Source organism: Podospora pseudoanserina, chromosome 1 (genome assembly GCF_035222485.1).
Source record: "Podospora pseudoanserina strain CBS 124.78 chromosome 1, whole genome shotgun sequence".
Taxonomy (NCBI): domain Eukaryota; kingdom Fungi; phylum Ascomycota; class Sordariomycetes; order Sordariales; family Podosporaceae; genus Podospora; species Podospora pseudoanserina.
The window spans coordinates 5,038,951-5,063,515 of record NC_085920.1 but is presented as its reverse complement, the minus strand read 5'-3'; the positions used below and the strand labels follow the sequence as shown (position 1 = coordinate 5,063,515).

The 24,565-nt window shown below is 51.9% G+C and overlaps 8 protein-coding genes across 8 annotated transcripts; 3 read left to right on the top strand and 5 right to left on the bottom strand.

Annotated features, from left to right (window-relative positions):
- Positions 1 to 255: 255 nt before the first annotated feature.
- QC764_114400 (uncharacterized protein) lies at positions 256 to 5,112 on the top strand (the record flags this gene model as incomplete). The annotated part of the gene is made up of 8 exons (XM_062942693.1): positions 256 to 841; positions 900 to 996; positions 1,051 to 1,140; positions 1,197 to 1,485; positions 1,624 to 1,752; positions 1,805 to 1,873; positions 1,923 to 2,529; positions 2,597 to 5,112. The coding sequence occupies 8 exons, from the start codon at positions 256 to 258 to the stop codon at positions 3,976 to 3,978; spliced, it is 3,249 nt and encodes a 1,082-aa protein (XP_062805680.1). The 3' UTR covers positions 3,979 to 5,112.
- Positions 5,113 to 6,601: 1,489 nt separating this feature from the next.
- On the bottom strand, positions 6,602 to 7,345 carry QC764_114390 (uncharacterized protein; the record flags this gene model as incomplete). The annotated part of the gene is made up of 1 exon (XM_062942692.1): positions 6,602 to 7,345. One exon carries the CDS (start codon positions 7,343 to 7,345, stop codon positions 6,602 to 6,604), a length of 744 nt encoding a protein of 247 aa, XP_062805679.1.
- Positions 7,346 to 10,479: 3,134 nt separating this feature from the next.
- On the bottom strand, positions 10,480 to 12,564 carry COX16 (Cytochrome oxidase assembly). The gene is made up of 2 exons (XM_062942691.1): positions 12,107 to 12,564; positions 10,480 to 12,034 (listed from the first exon to the last, which is right to left on the bottom strand). Exons 1-2 carry the CDS (start codon positions 12,368 to 12,370, stop codon positions 11,954 to 11,956), a joined length of 345 nt encoding a protein of 114 aa, XP_062805678.1. The 5' UTR covers positions 12,371 to 12,564; the 3' UTR covers positions 10,480 to 11,953.
- A 1,962-nt stretch (positions 12,565 to 14,526) lies between these two features.
- Positions 14,527 to 15,531, bottom strand: ATP7 (ATP synthase d subunit; the record flags this gene model as incomplete). The annotated part of the gene is made up of 3 exons (XM_062942690.1): positions 14,527 to 14,820; positions 14,888 to 15,370; positions 15,523 to 15,531. 3 exons carry the CDS (start codon positions 15,529 to 15,531, stop codon positions 14,791 to 14,793), a joined length of 522 nt encoding a protein of 173 aa, XP_062805677.1. The 3' UTR covers positions 14,527 to 14,790.
- Positions 15,532 to 16,052: 521 nt separating this feature from the next.
- Positions 16,053 to 16,852, bottom strand: EGD2 (GAL4 enhancer protein; the record flags this gene model as incomplete). The annotated part of the gene is made up of 3 exons (XM_062942689.1): positions 16,053 to 16,356; positions 16,426 to 16,484; positions 16,616 to 16,852. 3 exons carry the CDS (start codon positions 16,850 to 16,852, stop codon positions 16,053 to 16,055), a joined length of 600 nt encoding a protein of 199 aa, XP_062805676.1.
- Positions 16,853 to 17,733: 881 nt separating this feature from the next.
- Positions 17,734 to 18,894, bottom strand: QC764_114350 (uncharacterized protein; the record flags this gene model as incomplete). Its single annotated transcript, XM_062942688.1, has 3 exons — positions 18,415 to 18,894; positions 18,156 to 18,282; positions 17,734 to 18,048 (listed from the first exon to the last, which is right to left on the bottom strand). The coding sequence occupies exons 2-3, from the start codon at positions 18,267 to 18,269 to the stop codon at positions 17,734 to 17,736; spliced, it is 429 nt and encodes a 142-aa protein (XP_062805675.1). The 5' UTR covers positions 18,270 to 18,282; positions 18,415 to 18,894.
- A 1,109-nt stretch (positions 18,895 to 20,003) lies between these two features.
- Positions 20,004 to 21,179, top strand: QC764_114340 (uncharacterized protein; the record flags this gene model as incomplete). Its single annotated transcript, XM_062942687.1, has 1 exon — positions 20,004 to 21,179. The coding sequence occupies one exon, from the start codon at positions 20,004 to 20,006 to the stop codon at positions 21,177 to 21,179; it is 1,176 nt and encodes a 391-aa protein (XP_062805674.1).
- A 281-nt stretch (positions 21,180 to 21,460) lies between these two features.
- Positions 21,461 to 24,549, top strand: QC764_114330 (uncharacterized protein). The gene is made up of 2 exons (XM_062942686.1): positions 21,461 to 23,736; positions 23,792 to 24,549. The coding sequence occupies exons 1-2, from the start codon at positions 21,897 to 21,899 to the stop codon at positions 24,256 to 24,258; spliced, it is 2,307 nt and encodes a 768-aa protein (XP_062805673.1). The 5' UTR covers positions 21,461 to 21,896; the 3' UTR covers positions 24,259 to 24,549.
- The last annotated feature ends 16 nt before the right edge of the window (positions 24,550 to 24,565 follow it).

Genomic DNA, 24,565 nt, shown 5'->3' with positions numbered 1-24,565 from the left:
TGGAACCCAAAACATGGCCGCAGCCTGGAAACTGGGGGGACGGCCGGGACCGGTTGCCGGTATAAAGAGGAAGGAAGGAGACGTCCAGCAACGTTGATTCCAGAGGAGGTAGGCGTCCAGCATCTGGTACCCGGCCTTCGTTGGAAGCCTCCAAACCCTTTCCGCTCATCCAGCTCCTCTACCTTTGACCTTCAAGGACCATCTCTTCTCACCAAATTACGGTCCCAGACAGAATTCAGTCTGCACCAAGGCACAATGGCGAGACTCCCCGGCATCATCGCCATGATTTTGGCTCTCTCCCTCATGGCGCCAGCTCTGGCAACTATACACTATGTCATGCCGAACTACACTTGGCAGCTCAACCATACGATCAGTTCCAGCCCGGGAGGGGAACTTCCTCTTCCGCAGCTCCCAGTCAACAGTTCAACCTCTACACCGGTCTCCAACCCAACCACGAACTCGACCTCAAACTTCTCCACGTCCTCCCCATTCTCGTATTACACCTACAACCAGGAACGTATCAAAGTCCGCCCCGAAGGCTGGCAAGGCCCTGCTGTGACCTATGACAACAACTCACTCAGCGTTTATGGCGAGCGGATCATGCTGTACAGCGGAGAATTCCACTATTTCCGACTGCCACGGTCCCCCGAGCTGTGGTGCGATGTGCTGGCCAAGATCAAAGCCATGGGCTTCAATGCCATCAGTATTTATGTCCCCTGGATGATGTTGGAGCCACTGAGGGGAGAGTGGGACGAGGTTGGTTGGTTTGATTTGGACTTGTTTATAGGATTCGCTCAGACGAATGGCTTATATGTCATTGCCCGGCCAGGGCCTTACATCAGTAGGTTTTATTTCCCCGTTCCCTGGAGTCAAGCAAGACACAGCTGACACAGTGGCAGATGGCGAAGTCACTGGAGGCGGCTTGCCGGGATGGCTGCAGAGAACCACGCCCACTCTACGAACTGCCGACCTCGAGTTTCTACAGGCTACTGAAAAGTAGGTTAAGTCACCAAAGGCTATCCGCAGCACTGAGGCTAACTCCACAACCAGCTATGTCGTCAGGGTTGCCAATCTCATGGCCAAATGGCAGGTCGACAACGGAGGACCGGTCATTCTCTATCAGGTAGAGAATGAATACACGTTCGTTGGTGCCAGTCCAGAATGCGTTTCTGATAGTCAGTTGACAATATCTCCAGCATGTCCACCGACAGCTACAAAGGATTTCCTGACAACGGATATATGCAATGGCTCATCGAGAAGGCAAAGAACGCGAGCATCACTATTCCCATCATCAACAACGACGCTTGGCCCGCCGGAAACAGTCGCCCCGGCATCGGTGTGGGCGAAGTTGATATCTACGGTCATGATCTTTATCCCTTTGGTCTCGACTGTTCGGCGAAGGATTGGCCAGAGAATGCTACCTACACAGATCTTTGGTCGAAGCATATCGGCATGAGTCCAGGAACCCCCTACACAATCCCTGAGGTGAGTCTCATGAGATCTCTACTCCGCCATCTTGCATTGCTCCAGAGACGCTGACTAGTTGCAGTTCCAAGTAAGAATCAAATGACTACCGAGACCTTCTTGCTCTGATTTTGCGAAACTGACACACTCAACACGTAGGGCGGCGCTTATGACACCTGGGGGTCTGTGGGATATGATGAGTGCGTGAAGCTGTTCGACGACGTGCAGGCTCGCGTGCTCTTCAAGAACAGCTATGCGGCCGGTGTGAAGGTTTTCAACGTCTACATGGTGAGTGTCTTTGCAGGGACTTATTTAGGAGCCAAACATTGACCACGTCCAGATCTTTGGCGGAACAAACTGGGGTAACTTGGGAGATCCCTATGTCTACACCAGTTACGACTATGGAGCGGTCTGTCAATTTTTGTGATTTGATCATCACGTGCTGACACCTTCTTCAGGCAATTGCTGAAGACCGCACCATTGGCCGACCCAAATACTCTGAGCTCAAGCTTCAAGCCAACTTTTTCAAAGTCTCTCCAGGGTACTTGGCAGCAATGCCATTCGAAAACATGACCGAAGGCATAGTTGGGTTTCAGATGAATTCCACAGACGACAAGCTTGTTGCAACTCAGCTCACCGGCGACTTCGGCACATTCTACGTTATCCGCCACCGTGACTATCGTCAGACTGACGACGTTGCCTTTACTCTCAAGCTACCCACAGCCTCCGGGAGGTGGCATCTGCCGGCAAGATCAGCCAACTTCGTGTTGTCTGGTCGCGACTCCAAGCTACTCGTCACGGACTACCCTTTCGGCGGGTTCTTTATGACTTACTGCTCGGCAGAAATCCTCACCTGGAACAGCTACAACAAGACAACCATTGTGATCTACGGAAATATTGGCGAGTATCATGAGCTTCGCTTCACCCACCCCTGGGCAGACCCCATCCTTGAAAGCAGCGGTGTCAATCTTTTCGCTGACATCAATACGACTGCCGCTCAGTGGACAATCGGTCCAGATAGACAATGGGCAGTGATCAACAATTATGTGTATATGCACTTTGAAAGTTAGTATTGCACAGCGAAGAAGTACTTGCGACGACGGGGTCTTGATTAACACTTTGTGTGTTACAGATCGAAAATCTGCCTACAAATACTGGACGGTGGATCTGGTCCCAGCGTACTCCGAGGGGGCATCATCGATCATTGTTTACGGCGGTTATCTGATCCGTTCAGCAGCCGAGACTTGGCTTGAGGGCGGGATCACCACGGGCCTGATCCTGATGGGTGATTTCAACGAGACAACCACACTCGAGATCATGAACGTTCCACTCCTCGCTCGAATGCTCACTGTGAATTCCGACCCAATGAATTACACACTTAATGAGCATGGTAACTGGGTAGTCACAATTGACTACAAGTCTGCCGACAATACTGGCACGCCGGATCTCGTCACTGGAATAGAGTGGAATTACCGTGACTGTCTGCCTGAGATCCAGTCGGATTACGACGATTCTGGCTGGCTTCGATCAGTCCTTATGACCAACAACACCGACACTGCCCCTGCATACACACCCACCTCTCTTTACGGCTCCGACTATGGATTTCACACTGGAGTGCTCGTCTTCAGAGGTCACTTCCAGGCGGCAAGGGTGAAGGCGGCCTTGAACTTGTACACCCAGGGCGGCCCGGGATTTGCAGTTTCTGTCTGGCTCAACGACCAATTCCTTTACAGTTTTGACGGCAATCTCAGCACCGAGGGCAACGATACGCTGTACTATCTTCCTGACTTGGAGGTGAACTACGACAACCTGGTCAACTACAACCTCACTGTCCTTGTCGACAACATGGGCTTGGAGGAGAACCTGATAGTAGGGGCAAACCGCATGAAGTCACCGCGTGGTATCATGAACTACGGTATATTTGACGAAACTTTGCGCAATATCGTCATGCCCATTGACTGGAAGCTGACGGGCAACTGGAAGGGGGAGTATTATGCAGACAAGGTGAGGGGCCCTCTGAACGAAGGAGGTCTGTTTGCTGAGAGAATGGGCTACCACCTTCCGGGAGCTCCGCTGTCTGGGGATACCTCGAAAAATCCATTCAAGGACGGACTCGACAAGCCAGGTGTTGGGTTTTGGTCTGCGAAGTTGACGATCAACTGGGACAGAATATACGATACGCCACTGAGCTTTGTGTTTCAGGAGACGGACGAGAGCAAGAGGGCGGCGAATGGCTGCCGGGCATGGCTTTATGTCAATGGCTATCAGTTTGGAAGGTATATTCCCAAGTTTGGACCTCAGAACGAGTTCCATGTGCCGGATGGGATTATTTACACGAATGGGACGGAGAATCATATTGCCATTGCGATGTGGGCGCCGAATGAAGGAGGGGCGAAGTTGCCGTGGCTGAGCTTGAAGAGTGGACATCCGGTTAGGTCGACGAGGATTTGGCCGGGGGATATGAATTCGTTTGTGGCGGAGAGTTATTATGACGGGAGAGGGGGGTCGTATTGAGGTGCTGTGATGGGATGGCTTCTTTGGAAGGCAGGCTGGCTGGTGCTGGCTACTGCGGGAGATCGGATGGTGGTTCAGGTACCGACGCTACTCGGTGTGTGTGGTACCTGCAGGAGAGTCGGAGGGAGAAAAGGAGGGGATGCTCCGTAGGAGAGATTTTCTTGGTGTGACAGCTTTGCTTGATGTTTTTTGACAGGAACAGGTTTAGCTTCTATGAGAGCAAGTTACAAGATGTGGATGTGATTAGATATCAATTGATCATTTGACACACACACACACACTCTACGACGGCGATGAGACGGTGCTGGTGTTAGTTTTTGAGAATTTTGCCGCGTGAGCCGTGAGGTTGCAGTTTTCTCAGCTGTGTGCATTCCAGCCCAAGGCATGCAAGTCATCTTTTCTTTTCAGCAGTGCAGTGAAAATTGTTCACTCTGCAGGTACGATGGATGGGTAAGGTAGGGATTGTTGGTGATGTTTTCCTGTGTGGTATGCCCGATAAGGATAAGGATGCGGGGGCGGGATGCAGGTACACTGGCTAGGTCGGATGGATGTATGCCAAAAGGCAGAGGGGAGAAAAATGGCTGTTCTGGATGGAACGGGATGGAAAAGTTGGGGATTGGAAGTTTAAGAGAGAAGTGTTGTGTAAGGTGTGTGTCGGGTTGCATTTTGGAGTATTGGCATGGAGTTTTTTTTAAGGTGGTAGAGTGTGTTTTCGCCTCTTGATTTGATGAAGGTCGGAGTATCTTGACCGCTAGTTTTTGATGGTATAAGTGAGACTATCCGGGAGAGCTGGCAGTGGGTGGGATGATGGGCGAGGGAAATTTTGTGAGTGGAAGAGTGGGATATGTGACGCTGTAATTTGAGGTATGGAAGATGTTGTAATAAGTTGGGGATGGGAACTGGTTTTGAATGGAGGGTGAGGTTTCATTGAAGAGACGGTGCTGCCATGATGAGAAGTGTTTTCTTCTGGAGGAGTGCCGGCCGGCCAGTTGTCATTTGTGATGCTGTTGGGCAGGGTGAGGTGATGAGTTCATCAGTTGCGGTATAAGCAAGGGTATGAATAGTGCAGGACGGATTTCGTGCAGATGAGCGGGATTGAATGTGTCATCATCATGGACACCCATGATTGTCACCCTGCCCTGCCAAGACCCAATGGACTTGCACGGAGTTGTGTGCATTTGTGGTGGTGGGTGCCAAGGGACGGGAAAACACCATGAAAAAAAAAATCAAGGAAGATTTACGTTATCACCACAGGTTTTTTTTCCATCACGGGAACGTTTCTGCCCAGGCTATTAGGCGGGAGGGTAGGTAGTGTAATTTCCGCCGTTTTTTTTTTTTTTTTTTTGAATGACTCAACCTTGGACAAGAAAAAACTGGCCATGGGCGACATGACATCCATGGCAGATAGGTAGGGTGGTTTTTTTGTGACGACGACTTGGTGGTCACGGAGGGCCACGTATATCGAGTCGTCTTGTTTAATTAAGGGATACTGAAAATGGTTCCAGTCGTCTTGTGAGAGCCTCGTGGCTTGCGATGACCAAAGGCGGGGGAGTGCGCGCGGAGACGGAGGTACATACTCAGATTCTCGGCTCGTGTGTTCGGCTCGGTGAGGCTCGGCTTTCACAATGAGAGGAAAGAGAGATGGCTCCTGGAAGAGGAAGTCACAAAGAAGGCGTGCGTGGCTTCGGTAGTGCTTGCAGCATGTCCACGACAGGGGTTATTGTCATCAGGCAAGGCAGGTACACCAGGTAAGGTACACGAACCAAAAGGAAGCAAGGGATGGCTCAAGTACGACGCACACCTCAGCCATTTTCTGGCCTCATGACTTCTTTTTGTCACCCACACCTATTGTGACTGCGGCAATCTTTGACCTTTCGTTTTCTTGTTGTATAGGCACACTTTGTGTTTGCCAACGCTATTCCCGTGTTTTCCCGATGTGGCTCGGTGATGCCATTTTGGGCCTGTTCTCGACTTACACACAGACTTGTCCGTTGGAGTCGAATGTTTTCTTACCCGAGTGTACAGCTACTTGAAACAAAACAATTCTGCTGCAAAGGGGGGAAAGAATATCAGTTGAAGATGAAGCATAGTGTGATCTTCTAATGCACGGGCCAAAACAAAAGCTTATTCTGTAACGGCCGATTTCACAACGAGATCAGATGAAGATGAAGCACAAGGTGAAGAAAGTGTTTATTTTTTTGTCTGTCTGACCATTGCCTGACCATCCACTGCCGCCCTTGCTTGCATGCATAAGCTCGGAATTTCCTAAATGGGCACCTAAAGCCCGTAACCTGTTGTAGTAGCGGTAACCCACTCCCCCATATCCAAAGAAAAATGTAACAAAAAAAGTGGTATCTCGAGTGATGTATGAAACTCCATCCAAATGCACAAATGACATGACCAATCTTTCGATGAAGGGCCCAGTCGATGTCCTGACCAACTGATGGTGACCCATTCCTTGACCCAAAAAGCCTCAAAAAATACCCAACGCCGGCTCAGATGCAGAAAAGACCCGCTTTGGGTCATGTACATGTGGAAAAAGGAAATTTAAAGTGTACAGAGGGAGGACAAAAGAGAAAATAGTATAGTCGACGATGGTACAGTGAGCTGAAAGAAAGATTGCTTAGATCTCCCAAGTCTCCTCCTCAGGAGCCAGAGCAGGTGTGTCGCTCACAAAGACGATTCCTCGTCTTTTCCAGCCGCCCCTCTTGATAAAATTGTCGGCCTCGGACAGGGCGGCCGGTTGTCCGGGGGTGTGTTGAGGGTGGGGGCGACGGCGCGGGGCCGGGAGGGGCGTAACGATGAAGTTATCGCCCCACTCCTCGGCATCCCGAGTGCCGTCCAGTGATGAGGCATCCGAAGCAGTGCTTGGCGTTGGTGAGGGTGGTCTTCTGGCCGAGGTCTGATGGCTTCTACTATGGTCGAACCCAAAGTCAAATCCCCCATAGATAACAGTTGCTGTTGAGGCTTGGTGGTTGTGCCGGGATGTGTGGCTGTTGTGTTGTTGGGCTCGGAGATTGTGCATAGATCGAGCTTGCCTTAGCTCGTGGGGTTGATATCGTCTGCTGGACGTCTCCTCGGGAAGATGTGGAACCGGGGCGCAGGCAAGAGGTGGGTGAAGACGGAGCGGGTCCCAGTCGACTGAAAGTTCTGATTTTCCCCCGCTCGTTGAAGGTCGTGATGCTGAAGATGATGAGGACTCCATGGAGGATCTGGCCAGCGAGCTGGCACTGCTCGGCTGGCTATGGTGGTGACGGAAGTGCATGGTTGAATGTGAGGCAGCTTCGCTTCTAAGACGGTTGTGACTCCGGAAACTGCGGAGGGCTCGATGACTGGTGTGGTGGTGGTGAGGAAGGCCACAGAACATAACCGGCCGTCTGGTGAGTGGTGGGTGGTGAGGTAGATATAGTTGATAGTCTGTAAGAGGTGGCTAGCCGTGGTTGGCTCTTGGACTGGACCCGGACATTCGAGGGTATCTGTGTGGTGGTTGGTGAGGCTTGCTGAAGACCGGGAACTCTCGATAGTACAGCTAGGTGGGAGGAGCGGGGATATATACGCATGGAGGGCTTTACTCCCCCATGCTCATGGCAGGCTGCCGATCGGGCATGACGAGATATGTGGTACCTGCAGCTGATGCAAGACCCAGCCCGGAGAGTACGTACAGAGAGTAGCGTGATATTGGGCGGTGGATGTGGTGGCTGACTAGGCCTGTTCCGTGGCCCGGACACGGCGCTCGAGCGCTGCACACCACCATGCATCGAAAAGAGTGGGGCTACAATCCGCCCAAGCGAGCCATGAGAGCTGCACTCTTTCAGCACTGGCCAGATCCAAGCCACTCCGCTCCGCGCAAGCTTCAGCTGTCAGAATAACACGAATACCGGCCGAGGAGAAGATGACGGCTCATGAAGCCCTCCACCGTCTCACTACCTATTGATTTCTTTGACCCGGAATCACAGAGAGCAACCCGCGGTTTCCAGTACCTCCCTCCACATGCTGCCATTCACCCTGATGTGCTTCCTAAAATTTGCAACCTCAAAATCGGTACAAGGGTACGTCATCACTGATCAGGGCAGACATCATCTTCCCCGCCAAAGCTGGGCATCGCTGGGCAACTTGCGACATGGGTGGTATCGACACATCGGGCACGGCCCCATCGATTGCCCAGAGCTCCCCAGAAATCGCCAATTTTCTGCGACGACCATTTGCCTCTTTCACGTTAGCAGGAACAGATGTCTTGGGCCGTGGACCATGGCCGGCAACCTCCCTCGGCCTTCAAAATGATAGTAATCGACCGGAAAGGGCTCGCAAATTGGCCCGGGAGGGAGAATTGGCGATGGCAATGGCGAAATACTGAGCGCAGCCAAGCAGATCACAGGGCGCAAGATTTCAAGATTTTCAGTCACATTGGGAATCCCATCGAAGCCACGAACGTGCGAACATGTTTGCTTCCTCCACTCGGCCTCCACCTTTGAAGAAAAATAGATCGATCCGAGGGCCTCTTGAGGCATCGCTTCCCACGCTTTCTTTCGATCTGTATACTGCGATCCTCCCGCAATTTCAACACGCCATCATTATTCCATCACGACAAGCCTCGCAAGACCGGTCGTTGGCCAAAAGGGGCAACTGGCCCTGACTGAACCGAGCAAGAACTCGTGGCAACCAGAAAGAAAATCTCGTACCTTGCTTTGGAATGCTTCTGCTCACGGGACTCAAGGAACGTCCCCTCCTTCGGCAGTGTCCTCCAACCCCATGATTGGAGAGCCTTGCCTCACTGGCCTTTTTTAGACAGCCAGATTGGGATAAACCGCCCAGTCATCAGCAGCCAGCAGCCATCAACGCGGGGATAAAACATCCAAAGCGGTGCCAGGCCCTGTGGCTTGAAATCCTGCTGTTCCAGCAGTGTGGTTGATCCGCAGATCGCTAGCGAGTTATTTGTGCGAACCACAGCCGCTCACCTGCATCTTGGCACCAAGTCCCCTCCTTGCTTCTCTTGATCATCAGTCACTTTATCCATCATGATGTCCCATCAGCAGTCATCCCTTGCAGGTGGGAATCGAGACATTGGGGAGATAACACCAGGGGTCAGCACTCTATGAATATCATAGCGGGGTTCACCGCTCGGGAATCTAGTCAAGACGACGCGGGACGAGCGGCATGCCGAATAGTAAGAAAGGTTCCGTCTATTCTTGAAGAGGAGAGACATGTTCCCCACCATCATATCATCAGCCTTGAGCTCCACACCGAGTTGTCAGCAAGCCACTTTCAGCAGCGGCAAGCCTCGAGGCCTGAGCTGCAAGCCATCGTTCCGTTTGAAGCATCCAACATCAAAATATTGACGGTATCGCACTGTCCTATGTACACCATGGCCGGCCCGTGAAGGTCGGTCCAGACTGTCAACATGGACGAACCAACTTGGAATTGTGGCGGCGGCACTTTCGCGACATCCAGTCATCCCGGGATCGAGGACTCATCCCGTCATCAGCCCTTTCAACCCTCCCCTCCCTATGATCGGCAGTTTCGGGATCGTTGTTATCTCGCCCAATGAGCTCGATGATTGACAGACTGGATGATGGTTGGGTGGCACGAAATACGTCAAAAAAACGTTTCAAAACCTTTTCGGGATCTTTTGTTTCCCATTTCCACAACGCACATCCCTTTGCGGATATCATCAAGTAATTGCGAGGTTACTTCAGGTTATTCGGCGACCATCCCATCTTTTTGCATGACCCTTTGCGTCAGACACATAATCCCGCCAGACCGGGCGCAGAGATCAATGCAACAATCAGGGGTCAACGCCCATGACGATGAAGCTCTCCAGCCTACCTATCTTCAACCGCCCAAGCAACCTGCCAAAAGCCTCCTCGCCTTACACAGCAGGTCGCACCAGGTTTCTCTCTAACCGCCTCTTGGGCTTTCAGTGACAAATATTCTATGAATTCCCAACCAGGAGGCTGGGCTCACGCCAGTGCAACAAGCCGAATACCTACCCACCACAGGCACTACCTTAGCCTACCCGCTCTGCGCGAGTCTGTGAGTCCCGCCCACCGGGCATCAAGCGCGGGGGGAAGTAGATATGTCGATGTATATGCACACACACAGACAGCCGGGCCTTCATCCCCTCTCTTGAAAAGACCAGACGAATTCCAGCCCTGTCAACGCGGGGACACCGTGTGTAGATAACACTAATGCTTTCCCGCATAATTTGGAATACTCATGAGACGCAGGCGCAAAGTGTAAACACCCACACAGAGTCCCCTACTATTCAACCTACTCCTTTAGGATTGACGACCCGCCTCCTTTAAATTATGACTAACAAAACACAAAACACCACATGGCAACGCCTTGGTGGCTTTTGTCGGCGACGGCCGTATCGTATTGCCTCAAATCACCCTCGGATTCCCTTGCCGCATGTGTGTGTGTGTGTGTGTAAACCCCGGAAAGAGCCAACGCAATGACGCATCGAGATCACATTATATCATAGACAACACACACAAACCATCTTCTGAAACAAAATGCGGGCGGATGATCCGCAGATCAACGCTTGTGCCCGAGGCGTAGGGAAAATCCTCCCCGCGTTTTTGACATAAACAAATCTTTTATGGTTTGTTGGCTTCAAACTCCTATGTACAAGAGGGGTCACTGGGTCAATGACATATGCACCCTGCAAACATCAAACACTAGACACTACAGCTACTGTCTTGTTGGAACGGGCGCCCAAAAGTTAGATCCTCTTGTTGGATGAAAAAAAAGATGATATTTTTGGCCGTTGTTTTGTGTATTGTTGGTGGTGGTGGTAGTGGAGGTGGTGGTACTCAGCAGCAAAGCTGGCGGCAACGTATGCATGCATCTCTGTGTTGTCAAAAATCCCATCACTTATTCCTTCTGCAGCCTCGCCTCCCCGTCAGCCACGAGCTATCATAATCCTCAGCAACCTAAGCACCGTCATCATCCCATCGCTGAGAACAACTAGCCCCCATCCTCCTCCTCCTCCCAAGGGTCTGGATCCAATCGGATCCATTACAGCCATCATCACCAGCAATCCGGAAACCCGACACTTGGTAAAAGTGATCAAATTCCCGGTTCCAACAACCACTATTGTTGATTTTGTCACCGGCAACCTCGGATGAGCAGACCCGATCCTAGGCAATACCCAAAGCTAAGGTGAGACCAGACAAAAACACCGGCTGTAACCAACCTGTCTTTGTCTGTTTTGGCTCTGATAACTATATCAGTTGTCAAGTACCCTACCCAGCCCCGGAGTATTTCCCCGATATCTTCAACCACCCCTGTCAATGTGGCTTGTGTGCGACAACAACCGGCTCATATAAAAAATTTCCCCGTCTTTCAGAGACAAAAAAAAATTGAATATGTGATCTCTCCGACAGACTGGTTTGACTCTCGGCCGCGGGAAAGCGCGGGAGGCTCCCAGAGTCAAAATGTGGAGATAACGTCCGGGTTTGAAGCCAAGGATGGCGGAGACAAAACCCCCATCATCAAAAAGTCCCTGAGACCATCACCGTGTGCCCGGAAGTCGATCCCGCTCGGCCGTACTGCTTTGTGATCTTGACTGATATTATGATCGAAAACTGACACCCCCCATCTCTCCCATCAAACATCTGAAAAGGCAAGGGGGGGCGAGTAACAGCTGTCGGAGATTTTCGGCGTAATAGTGACAAGACAACAGCCGCCCTCTTTTCAATGTTGCACGAGTAAGTCCCAAACCATCGGATCAATCATCGTCGTACAAAAACAAGGCGCGCGTGTCTCTTTTTTGTACGCGCGTGACTGGGGGTTGCTATGGTCAGCCGACAATGACAATAACAAACCCCCAACCCAACTTGCGGCCTGGAGGGATTCGTAAAGTTGGAAGGCTGGGTAAGTCGGCGGTGAGATTATGCTGCTCGCGGCCGAGTTTCTCCATCATCCCTTCGTAAACACCCCCCATCATCTCACCTGTCACAGAGCGCGCACGTCTTCACAAAATACCATCACTCTCCCCCTTGAACCTCTTGACGCGCTTCTGCTCCCAATCGTCGAGATCCTTCGCTGCCAATCTCTGCACAACAACCAACACATGTCAGCCCCACAAACAATATGTCTCTTTGCAGCGTGACAGAAGAAAACTCACGTAGTACTCCTCCTTCATGTCCACCTTCCTCCTCTGCTGCCCGATACCCAGCTCTTCATCCCGCGTCATGGTCCTGACCTTGCGGTCGTGGCGCTCGTACCGGATCGCGGTGGCGGGCGTGAGGACGAAGGAGCCTCCGATGATGACTGTCAAAAAGGGGAGGCCGAAGAGGAGGAAGGGGCGCTTGGCCATCATGGCGCGGTAGCGGGCGCCGAAGGTGTTGGATTCGGCGGAGCTGCGGAACTTTTTGGAGCCGAAGGACATTTTGAGTGGTACTTTTGCCGGGAATGATTCGGGCAGTAATTCCGTAGTGGTTGTGAAATTGACAGTTCCAGAGGTCTGGGCTGGTGATTCGAGGTATTCGGAGGTGCAAACCGTATCGGTAGGTCGTTGAAGGAATTGAAGCTCGGAAGCTGCTCCGTCATTGTTGTATGATGGGATGAAGCTTTGGTGGGGTGGATGATTAAGCAGGCTATGGCATGATATATGGAGGGTTAGGGTTCCCCTGAGTTGATGGTGGACGATGTAAACAAAGGGCGCATGCTGCCTAGCAATACCGAAAAAAGCGATACAATCCCTCAGATAGTATTTGGAACCGGTACTGATATGCTTCCTTTCAGATTTCTAACATGTTACTAGAAGTTAACATATTGCTACAAAACCAGAAAGTCGAAACTACAGTCGCTAGGCTTGAGGCTCAACATGCCTGAATCAGAGTGGAGGACATTGAAGCACAGCAAATCCAAGAAACTAACCTGTCCGTCATTTAACAATTCAAGATTTGTCCTGTATTGTTTGGTCAATCATCCGGCCAGTCTTCTTTTTCTGGCATCATAGTTCGACTATTGCTTGATACAAGATATTCATTCGGCTGTCTAGATACAACTGCCTACTCCTCCAAAAGAGGTAGGCCGAATATTGAGATATATGAACTGAGCCATTGTATAAAAAAGTGTAACCGATTGGGGAGTTTGACCTGATGTATACTATGGCTCAAAGTGATGAATTCACCTCATCCGTTTCCGCAGAGGGGATGGCATCAGAAACTTGAAGCAGCATACTTGGAACCGAGCTGTTTCCACGGACTTTGTGTACTAATAGTAAGTAGTCTTCTGATAATAGTGAGAGGGCAAAAAAGTAATACAACTTGTCACGAACCGACAATCAAATGCAGCTAGCGCCACTGCCCTTCTATGGAAGGTTGTCTTATGCCAACTGAGAGCGGCATCTTTCGACATGCCTCCTCGTACTGTTTCAGGCTCCATACACTGCAACTTCGAGACCTTGCTATAACCACCTCACCCAGGCACGAGGAATCGCAACTGCAATCCTTCAACCAACTTTTTTTCCATAGAGCTCTGTATAACCCTTCACCACTGAACAAATAATGACAGCCATTCATGGGCAGGGAAACACATCAGGTAGTCCTAGCTAGCCCACACTAACCGTAGCCTAGAGCCTGCCTCTGCTTCGATTGATAGCTACAGATCACTAACACTGTCAGATCCCACAGGAAAGACAATCAATGACCCAAACCTACACCACGACACGGCCACTTCCATATTCATAACCATGTGTTCCATCATCCGGCATTTCCACCCCCGTTGTCCAGCACCTGATAATAATCTCCACGCCTGTCTCGGATATTACATCCCCTACTACCATGTTGACAATCAGTAGTGATACATACCCCTTGATGACATAGACAGCCACGCATGGGCCGAAGAATGCAACATACTCCCAACTCTAGATAGACCGTGACAGACTCGTATGATCCTACCTCCATATCAGCTTCTCGAACCTATATCCATCATAAGCTGGTAACTAAACCTACCACAAACCAGCACCGCAACAAAACTTACCAGTCCCATTTCAAACCCTACACCCCAGGTAACTAGAACCATTTGCAGCAGCAGTTAGATGGTTGAATCCACAGCATGATGGGCAGCAAGCACATCAACACGAAATCTGCAAGGTATCTAATTGGTCCACCAAGACTGACAGAGAACCGGCAAATACAACCTGGCCCCTTTGCTTATGCCCTCCCCTCCCCCCCCCAAACACACCCATCCACCAAGACCCAAAATCTAAAGGCACGCTTCTTGAGCCGCAGTGTGTGTTAGTATACATAGACCTCCCTCGCCAAACAAGTGCTCTGATGACGAGGACTCATCTTGTGAGAGCCTCCACTTGGATCTACTAGTGACTATGGACGCAAGCAACAAAGGCGTTTCTCCTAGGCCAGTATGCAAGGCAGAACGAGCCATAGGGATGGTGCAGGCATGGATGGTGAGATGCCCCCCACATGAGCGGCCATGATCCATACATTCTACCCAAAAGTCCTCAAGCTAAAGAAGCTGGTTGGCATGGCGTACATGAGAGAGAACCATCACCAAACACAAACAATGTCTGGATGTATCCTGGGGTATTATCGCAATGGAAAGCAACCTCACCACGTCCACCAACGCTAGAGAACAGCAAGAGTAACTGGCCCAAAACCGCATGGATTTTAACAAGGTAAAATTCTCTCCTCCGCAATGATGTTGACCACAGCGGTGGCAGCCCCTCTTCCCCAAGCAGCGCGTCTTAGGCTATCTACAATGCTAGAGTACACATGGAAAAAGGAACGGTGGATGATCGTCGTAGTGATGATGGCAGCAGCAGCACTAAGCTCATGATGCCGCTTAAAGGACGGAAAGATCGCCGAATTTCTCCTACAAACCCCAGCGTGGTTAGCATCATCCTCCCACATACCCCCAATCCTCCCAACTCAAAACATACCTTGTACCCAGGCACAGACCAGCGGCCCTTGCTGACCAACTTGGCAGTCTTCTCATCAATGCTCGGCTCAGCAGCAGCAACCTCATCAACAGTAAGCTCCTCAAACGGCCTGGCGCTCTCAATGTTGGCCAGCGTCTTCTCCAGGTCCTTCAACTCCAAGTCGACCTTCTGCTTGGTCGCCTCGGCATTCTTGACGGCCTCGGCCTCGAACACATCGATCGCCTTGAGCTGGCGGGAGACGTCATAGGTGGCGGGCTTGAAGGCCGTGAAACGCTTCTCGATCTCGTCGACAACGGCCTGGTTCTTGAGGACGGAGCGGTAGTGGGCAAAGTCGACGGTGGTGGGGAGCTCGGAAAGCTGCTGGACCTTGCGGCGGACGTCGTCGTTGCGCTTCTTGAAGGCCTGGAGGCCGGCGACCGTCTGGCCGCGCAGGCCGAGCGAGGTGGTGATCTTGGCCCAGTCGACCTTGAGAGCTGCGCTGCGCTAGAAGAGGCGAAGAGAGAAACACAAAATTAGCTCAGCTCTGGTGCTTCGGAGGTGCTAGGTTCCCTGCTGCTTTTGCCTCCGGGGGCTCCTCCCAGCAGAGGACAATGATACAACACGGCAACGGGTTCAATTGACAGAGGGAAACCTACTGCGGCCATTTTTGCGGTGGTTCTGAGATGGTCTGGAGGGGTGGAATTGCGTCGCTGTCGTTGCGTTGAGTCTGCCGAATCCAAGCAACGTTTGCCGGGCGCGGAATCTCCAATCACGTGATTGCTCCACGGAATCAACGGGCAGGGCTTGTTGGCTAGCTCCGGGATCTCGCGAGCTGGCCAAGCTTGAATGGCGGGATGGAATCTTGAATGTGAACTCACTGAATGTGAGAAAACAATGCATTGACTGAGTTGGTTACATTATATTAGAGTTTTTAGGAGATGAAGCAGGTACAACAACTCAAATTCGATTACTTTCGCATTCCCAATGCGTGGGCAGACACATGTTACTGTGTAGAGCTTTTTCAAGAACTGATGGCGGGGCACATATGACATCTCTAAACCAAGTCATAAAAAGGAGGTACCATTTGGCCAACGAGAAGGCTTATGCCAGAACAGACAGCCTCAACCCCTTAGGGACGGCTGATCTTTATATTTGTTTTGCTAAAAGGACGACGCAACTCTCAACCCTAGACACTCAATGCCATGATCGAGTTGACTATGTCGTTGTCGTTCTCTTTCAGCGCCTTGATGGCCTTCTTTCTGGAGACGTTGGCCTGGGTCATGACAAGCTCGATGTCCTTGTCCTCAATGCCCTCGGCGTCGACCTCCTCGGCGTCATCCTCCTCCTCCTCCTTGGCGGCGTGGGAGTGGCCCTCGTGGGAGTGGTCGTGGCCGGCGTGGTCGTGCTCAGCGGACTGGCTGGCGAGCTGCTGGGCAGCGGCGGCCTGAGCGCTGGCGTTGAGGTCTTCAATCTTGGCCTCACCGAACACACTGTGAAGCGGGGTCAGCATTCCAAGCATCGCAAACCCTACGACAAGCTACATCGACTCTTCTACTCACATGTAGGTGTTGCTGTTGGGGGACTTGTAAACCTCGGGGTTGTTGATCACGAAGAGAATCTATACCTCCCACACCCTGGTCAGCCCACGTTCCTTTTCCCATATAACCCCGCACTTCAATTCCACGCCCAACTCAAACAGCATTCCCAATCCACAGAGGACCGTCCTTCCCTTCCCAACGTAAAACTCACGTTCTTGGGGCGGCGGAGAGTCACACGGGTGATACCGGGGACGCGGGTGAGGTGCAGCTTCTCGATGGCCTTGCGAGCCTTCTTCTCGTTGCGCGAATGGACCATGGTGGTCGAGCCGGCGGGGAGGCTGGCATCGCCGGCCTCAACATCGGAGTCGTCGCTGGAGTCATCGAGCTCCTCGACTTGGGTCTTCTTGGTCTCCTCCTCGGGGAGTTCCTCGACACGGGGGTTGGCCATCTTGACTGCTAGTTGATGGGTTGGACCTTGTCAGTTCTCCTCTCCTGGCTTCGCAAACTAACGCACACACAAACCACCCCCGGGAAACAAGTCAAGCTGGAGCTTGAAGTGCGACCTTGGACGGTCTGTCCCGTTTAAAGGGGTCGTAAAAAGACATGGGGAATCGCTTCCCGCGCTGCACTCACATTGATATCGAAACTGACGTTAACACCTGCTATGCGGGGGTAGGAAGACTCTCGTCGTGGTGCGAAGAAAAGTTTCGGCTCCAATTTTCAGGTAGGGCTTGGAGCACCCGCAAGCTGCCACAAAAGACCCTAGTCCCAATTAGGTAATCTGGGGATTTCCATATTCACTCCAACTGCCTTCTCCTAACTACGGAGCTCGATTGCTCTCTTATCGCGATAGTGGATCAGGAGCTGTTATCAAGGCTTCCATCTCGTCATGAACACATGGATGTGGAATTGAGAATTATATACAGTAATGTAACTCAAACGTCGCGAAGAATAAGAACAGAAGACGGCAGAGTGATTTTGGCAAGTGCATTGTCCTCATGTATTCTTGGGGTATTCATTTTAACGGACAGAGCTCACTGTCACCAACCTAATCCCGTAGTTTCGGCACTCGACAGTTTGCCCTCGATGGTTTGCTTGTGAGGTGGATGTCATTTTTGGCTTTTAATTCGCACTTTTCATGACGCCGGCCACAATCGTTGTTGAGTGTGACATAAGAGGCCTTCCGAAATAGACGCAGTGAATAACTCAGCAAATCCGTGTTGTGCTGAACCCTTATGCTGACCCTCCTAGAAATCCCATCTTTTCCTCCCCCAGAGAACCATGCCGAACCAAACGCTTCCCATCTACCAAGACGCCCATTCCCAACGCTTAAGCCGAGGACTTGATCTTGGCGAGAGCCTTGCGCTCCTCGAACCTTCTCTGCTTCTTCAACCGCATAACCTTGAAGCGGTCAAAGTCGGTAAGGGCCTGGCGCTTCTCCTGCTTCTCCTGCTTCTTGGCCCAGTTGGTGGCAGCCCACTTGGCGTCAACGCCGGCAGCCTCCCAGGCCTTCTTGACGGTACCTGTCCGGGCACCGCGGGGGAGCTTATCGATGACGATGGGGGTCAGGAGGGTGTTGGCGAAAGAGACCTCGCCGCGGGGGGTGACGAGCTTCTCGTTGGAGGAGGGGCCGTCGACCAAAGCCTGAAGTCCACTGTTTTAGTTCTCTCTGTCCAATTCACGATTCACTTCATCGTAGATATCGCCATTCGGTGCTCGGCGTCCACTCGGTGGGTTGGGTTCAAACATACGCGCTTGTGGTCGATGATCTCGACGATAGCAGCGAGGCTGCCGCTCTCAAGCTTGAGAACACGGCCAACCTCTACGCGGCGCCACGCTGTCGCTCCGATGTTGAGTTCCGCCATTTTGGTCGACTGTCTGGTGATGCTGTCGTGTTAGTAAGGTCGGTCCAGCAGGGTGCTTGGAGAAGTGCGAAAAGCGAAAATGAAGAGGAAAAAGCAGGAGGGTCGTGGGCAATTACAGTCGGCAGGGAAATGGGGTCGCGCGTACCTTTGATGCTGTGTCCGGGGCCGTCAAAGATTCGAAGTCGCTACCATGCACCGATATCGAGACCAAATTTTGTGTGCGTTGGTAATTGGCAGGGCTCGTGGAAATTTTGCGGAATGAGTTGGTGCCGGTTCCGACCACTCATGTGCTGGCGCTTGAGCCACAGGGCGGGGCAATTTGGGGCTAGGTGGCCGTGGCAATTGTGGCTTGCCGGCACTAGGCCCCACTCCGTTTTTGACGACACCTCTTGCCAGTCCGGGCCAACCAACTCATTCTCGGGACGGCAACTTAGTTCAATTCTCCAATCTTTCGGCCTTATAATCTCGACCCAATCGGTTTTCCCCCAGAGAATGGGTATTACGAGCGATTCAACAGCCTAGGCTTGAGCAGGCAAGACTCATGGGGCGAACATCCAGTTGGCAAGAATGAGCTTGGCGATGCCAAGCCATTCGGTCTTAGACGTGGACGGTGATACAACCCATCCATTTTTCTTGTCCCATCTCAAGTTCTCCGATCTCCAACGAGCAAACCATGGTTTGCTCATTCTCGTGTCTGTAGCGAGTGACAATCACCTCACCCATCATGCCATTGGCGTGCTGTTGTCTTCCGCGGAACAAGCCCGCTTACACCTGTCTCCAGAGGTGTGGTAGATTCCCAGCTTCGGGTGTAATGGACCGAGAGAGGAGGTCCGTATCCCGGGCTGTCCTCCTCTTCGGCGTCCGATTTCACAACCACCGAAGGCTGTCCTGCGGCATGCAAGCCGCAGTGATTGTCAACACTCCCCGACCTATTCCCGGTATCTGGTCAAGTCACTTGACCCGTCGTAGTGGTTAAGCTACCAGTCTCTTTGGAGTTAGGAGTTGGAAGGAGTAGGATGGACTTGAAAGTTCCAGTCCCAAAGAGATGGCATATGCATGCGATCTGCAGTGTCATAACTCGCTATCTTGACCACTGCATCGGGTCATCCCTGTCCGCATCTCAGTCCCAATCCCCATGAGCTTGTTTCCATACTTTGGACCTACACCTAACCGCTGTTTCCAGATTGTTTGCGAGATTTTCAGCATGTGTCCTGTTCTTAAACGCCACTGATGATGACAAAATGATAAGACCCGGGGAGGGCAAGTGCGACGCTGAGTCCTGTGCAATTGGGCAAGTCTGGTCTGGAGATCCCCATGAGGCACATATCACGGGGTTGGGGGGGAGCCCACCACGGCGGAAGAAGAAAGCTTATTTCTCTCTCCCGCTGACGAGAAGGGCTGTGAAAAGGCTTGTTTAATGTGTCTTGTCACATTTGTGAAGCCTCTCAGACTCTCGTGCAGCAACCCTCTTCAACTAAGTTTTGAACATGCCCATCTGCCTGGCGTAACATTCCTCTTCCGCCTATATAAGTCCCGGGTCCCTTACCTCTTCTAACATTCCGATTATCGTCAGACGAACTACGAAATCATCAACCATCTTTCTGGACCCACAGCTTTCCTGCAGCCGTTGAGCTCCACTCGCATCAAAGCCTGGAACCCTGGTCATCAGGAAAATTCCATCTCCACCTGCCGAGCTACGGACTTACAATAAGTTACAACACTACCTAAATCAGCATGGCCCAACCAATGGGCTTGACGCTCGATGATATTGTCTTCGACGAAGCCACGCCGGAGCAGCAGCGCATTGCTCTTGAACTAAGAGCTGAAGCCTGCCCTAATCCTCACGAATTCATCGAGCGCGAGCGTCACCTCACACAACATGAGCTTACTCGCTCTGACTGTCGACAGTGGGTCCTCTATCTCAAGGGATACCCAAGACAGATCATCGCGAGCTGTGAAGCTATACGCCAAAAGATCCTCGTCTCCGATGGAACTGCTAGGGAGTCATATGGTTACACCATCCGACACGTCTTCACAACACCGGTTTGGCGTCGATTAGGCATGGCTGCGTATCTGCTCCGCTATGTGAAGGAGCGGATGGATGAAGACAGTGAATGCAGCGTGTTCTTCAGCGACAGCGGAAGGGAATACTATACCGGTCTTGGATGGTTGGCATACCAGGGAAAGCAAGCTAACCTCATCCTGCTTTCCCTGCCGCAATCGCCCCCCCTCACGCCTATCGACTCACCACCACAAACCCCAGGAGAGGGACCACGGCCCCGAGCCCCATCGTTCTCATATCGGCCTACAGGGCGCGCTGATGCTGTCACGGTAGACCTTCTTCGGCTCGAGGATCTCCCTTTGCTTTGCAAGCATGACAACTACCAGCTCAGCGCTCGCTTCAGAGACATGCCGTCTGGCAAGAAGACGCATGTAGCCTTTGCCCCAACCTATGCCCGTCTAGAATGGCAGCTTGCCCGCGCTGAATTTGACGCGGTGAAAATGACGGGGAAGACGATCACTTACAAGGGCGCCAAGACGGGCAACTCGAGGAGCTGGTTATACTGGGCGCATGATATCCCAGCCAAGAAACTTCGGATTCTGAGAATTGTGCATGGGGTGGAGTGCCAGACTAAGGCTCAGAAAGTCGCCGATACGCAGGTTCTCCTTGAAGCAGCCCTGGCCGAGGCAAAAGAATGGGGGCTACCCAGAGTCGTGCTTTGGAACCCAGATGAGGACGTGATTACGGGGTGCAAAGCGGTTGGGAACAGGAACACGGCGAGCGTAAAGGTTGTTTTTGATCAGCAAATGGGTGGTTGTGTACCGAGCTTGCGGTGGAAGCCCTCGGAGCCGGGTGTGCCAGTACGAGTGATTGAGTGGGAGGACAATTACGGATATTGCTTGCCTTGAGGTTTGCGTGATATGGCGTTGGTTGGCGTTTGCTATCAGTTGTCGAGATGGCTTGTGCGGATAATGAGATACCTAAGAATGAACTCCTGTGACACAGGTGAGAAACGAGAGATAGCATGGTGCTTACCAATTAAACTAAGGCTGGAAACGTTGATTCCACATGGTCTCCTCCGCTGTGATGCTGTGGAACTTTGCGAGTTGTGGGGGGTTGGGTCAAGGCTGGTGACATGTGAAAAGACTGGGTGATCCAGGTCTGCGTTGTTTCGTATCGTGTCCGTGATCGAGGAATCCGTTGATGGTCCAGTCATTCTACATATATTTCCCTCGATTGAGGTAGATCGATGCCATCTGCAGAGCTGTGACTGATCGAGAGTCGTTGATGTTGCACCACCAGATGAAGAGGAGACCCAAATGGGCGGGGGCTTGCCGAGAGTGTGGGGCGGGCCAAGCCTGTCAAAACAAGAGACACACCCCAGGGGTGTAAGGAGTCCTCTCGAATTTGAACGGGGTCCAGGCTCGGGAGTTGCAGTCTCCCATTTGCGAGCGGCGGCAACAAACTGACCTATTTCCTCCTAACCAAACTCCTAGAAACAGGGGAAGTGTGCAATGATTGACCGACGATAGCTTTAGTTTTGTGTGCCGAGCGACGAATACCGCGATCTTCCTGAGCCGATGAACACGACAGGATTTCTTTGTTAAGCGTCGTCGACTTCCAAGATGCGTCCCCTCCAGCCGCTGAACACAATGAATGCGGGCGCCCGAGACCAACAGACGTTTTTGTCGCCGTCCGATTACGACGCCGATGCGATTTCGATCCGCAGCGATCAGGACACGGATAGTGAGGATGACGAGAGGCAGATGCGAGCGAGGAACAGTCGCGAGTTGAGGGCGCACGACAGGCTGGTGCTGATGGAGGAGGAGGAGCTTGGCCAGTTGGTGACTGAGACACGGAGGAAGAAGGAGAGGGAGAGGAGGGGTTCTGGGTTGCCGTTGCCGATACCGAATCCGTTGACGTTGTTTTCGAGGAGGCTGAGCGATGCTTCGAGATCGAGGTCGGCGAGTCCGTCATTTCACTCGGCTGAGTCGGTTGACGGGAATGATGGGGGGGAGAGGAGGTCGAGGAGAAAAGCGAGGAGGAAGGCGAAGAAGGACCGGTTGCTGACTGTGGCGCAACATGGTGAGGATGGGGAGTTGATGTATGAAATGGAAGAGGGGGGGGTGAAGAGTGGGAGCGATACTGGGGAAAGCAGTGATCGGGATGACAGCGATGAGGTGGACAGGAAGAATCTCTTACACATGGGTGCTGTGAAAGCGAAGAGAAGGAGGAGCTGTTGTCGCTGGGGCCTACTTTATGCACTCATAATTGTTGGCTTTGGGATTCTGGTTTTGGTGGCTTGGAAGTTGTCAATTGAGAAGAAGGCAACGGCACAAACCGCAGCGAAACTTGTCAGCAACGGCACGGCTCTGTTCGCTCCTACGACCATTATCATCAGTTTAGACGGATTTCGCGCCGATTTTGTTGACAGGGGCTTGACACCGAGGCTCAATGCCTTTGTCAAAGAGGGTGTATCACCACGCTATATGCTGCCGTCTTTTCCCAGCGTCACCTTTCCTAATCATTACACCTTGGTCACTGGGCTGTACCCCGAGGCTCATGGGGTGGTTGGCAACTCCTTCTGGGATCCCGAGCTCAAAGAGGAATTCTACTACACTGATCCTAAAAGAAGCCTACATCCAAAATGGTGGAAGGGCGAGCCGTTCTGGGTGACAGCTCAGAAGCAAGGCCTCAAGACTGCAATACATATGTGGCCTGGGAGTGAAGCTCACATTCTCAACACGAACCCTACCTACATGGACAAGTACAACGGAAAGGAGAAGCTGTCCAAGAAAGTCGACCGGGTTCTTGAGTTCCTGGATATGCCGGATGATGAGCGCCCACAAGTGATCGCGGCATACATTCCTAATGTTGATGCGGTTGGGCACACATTTGGTCCCAACAGTACTGAAATTCAGCTTACAATTGGCAAGGTCGACAAGATGCTAGACCGCATCTTTAAGGGGCTGGAGGAACGACGCTTGACAAGTATTGTCAATGTTATTGTCGTTTCTGACCATGGCATGGCAACCACCGATATAACACGCGTTGTGCAGTTGGAGGATCTTGTTGATGTCAGCAAGATCGAACACACAGATGGATGGCCGCTGGTTGGTTTGAGACCGAAGAATCCCAATGATCTTCAGGAGATTCACGCACAGTTGGTTGAGAGGACCAAGGCGAACCCGAATCTCGACGTGTACCTCAGGGATATGGACATGCCTGAGAGATGGCATTTCTCCCGGAATGACCGCATTGCTCCTTTATGGATCGTGCCCAAGACTGGGTGGGCGCTTGTGAAGATGGAGGAGATGAATCTGAAAGAAGCACAAGCGAAGGGTACTGTCTATGCGCCACGCGGCCTACACGGGTACGACAACGAACACCCTCTTATGAGGGCGTTGTTTGTCGCTCGGGGCCCTGCTTTCCCTCACCAGCCAAATAGTGAGGTTGAGGTTTTTCGTGAGTAGCATGATTTTTTTTCGCTTTCTTGAATCTTGAACTAACCACCTGGCAGAAAACATCAATGTCTATAACATGCTCTGTGATTCGGTTGGGATCACCCCTGCGCCAAACAACGGCACCCTTAGGCTTCCTCTGAAGCCGATTGGTCTGCACAGCGATCACGAATTTGATTCGCCTGCTGAGTCGAGCACCCAAACGCCTGTGTTGTCAAGCTCAACATCGGCGAAGCCTGTCATGGTCAACCCAGTCACAGCCAGTGCTCCTTTGGTTGCTCCAACAGCAACAGTGACAAAGACGGTTGAGAAGACTATCGAGGTCGACAAGCCGACAGCGCAGCCCTCTTCGGATCCCTCAGGCGATGACGAGGGCGATGATGGCAAGTCCCCTCTGGACAAAGTAGGTGACTCGGTCAAAGGGTTTTGGGATTGGTTTTCTGGAAAGGTCTCGCATTGGTGGGACAAAGTCTCCAACGGCGATGATGGCGAGAGTGAGGAGCCTCCCGAAAACCCCAACGAGTAATCGCAGGTGTGGCTTGGGGGGAAAGGTTGTATAATGGTGTCTTTTGACACGTGCTTGCATAGAGGCTCATTGCATCAGGCCGGTCGTTTTGGGTATTTTTGAAGGGGTTACCAGGAGTTGAAAATTAAATTGCCTTGGCCTCATAGCTGTACTAAGGTTGCTCTGAAGAGCAGCTAGGTTTGGCCGTATATTTCGTGTCGTTCAGTAATACCTAGTAGTTGACACGTTGACGTCTACCAGTAATCCGATTCGGTCTGAACTCGAATGCCTCATGGGAGGCTGAGTGAAGCGTTGTTCAGTTTTTTCT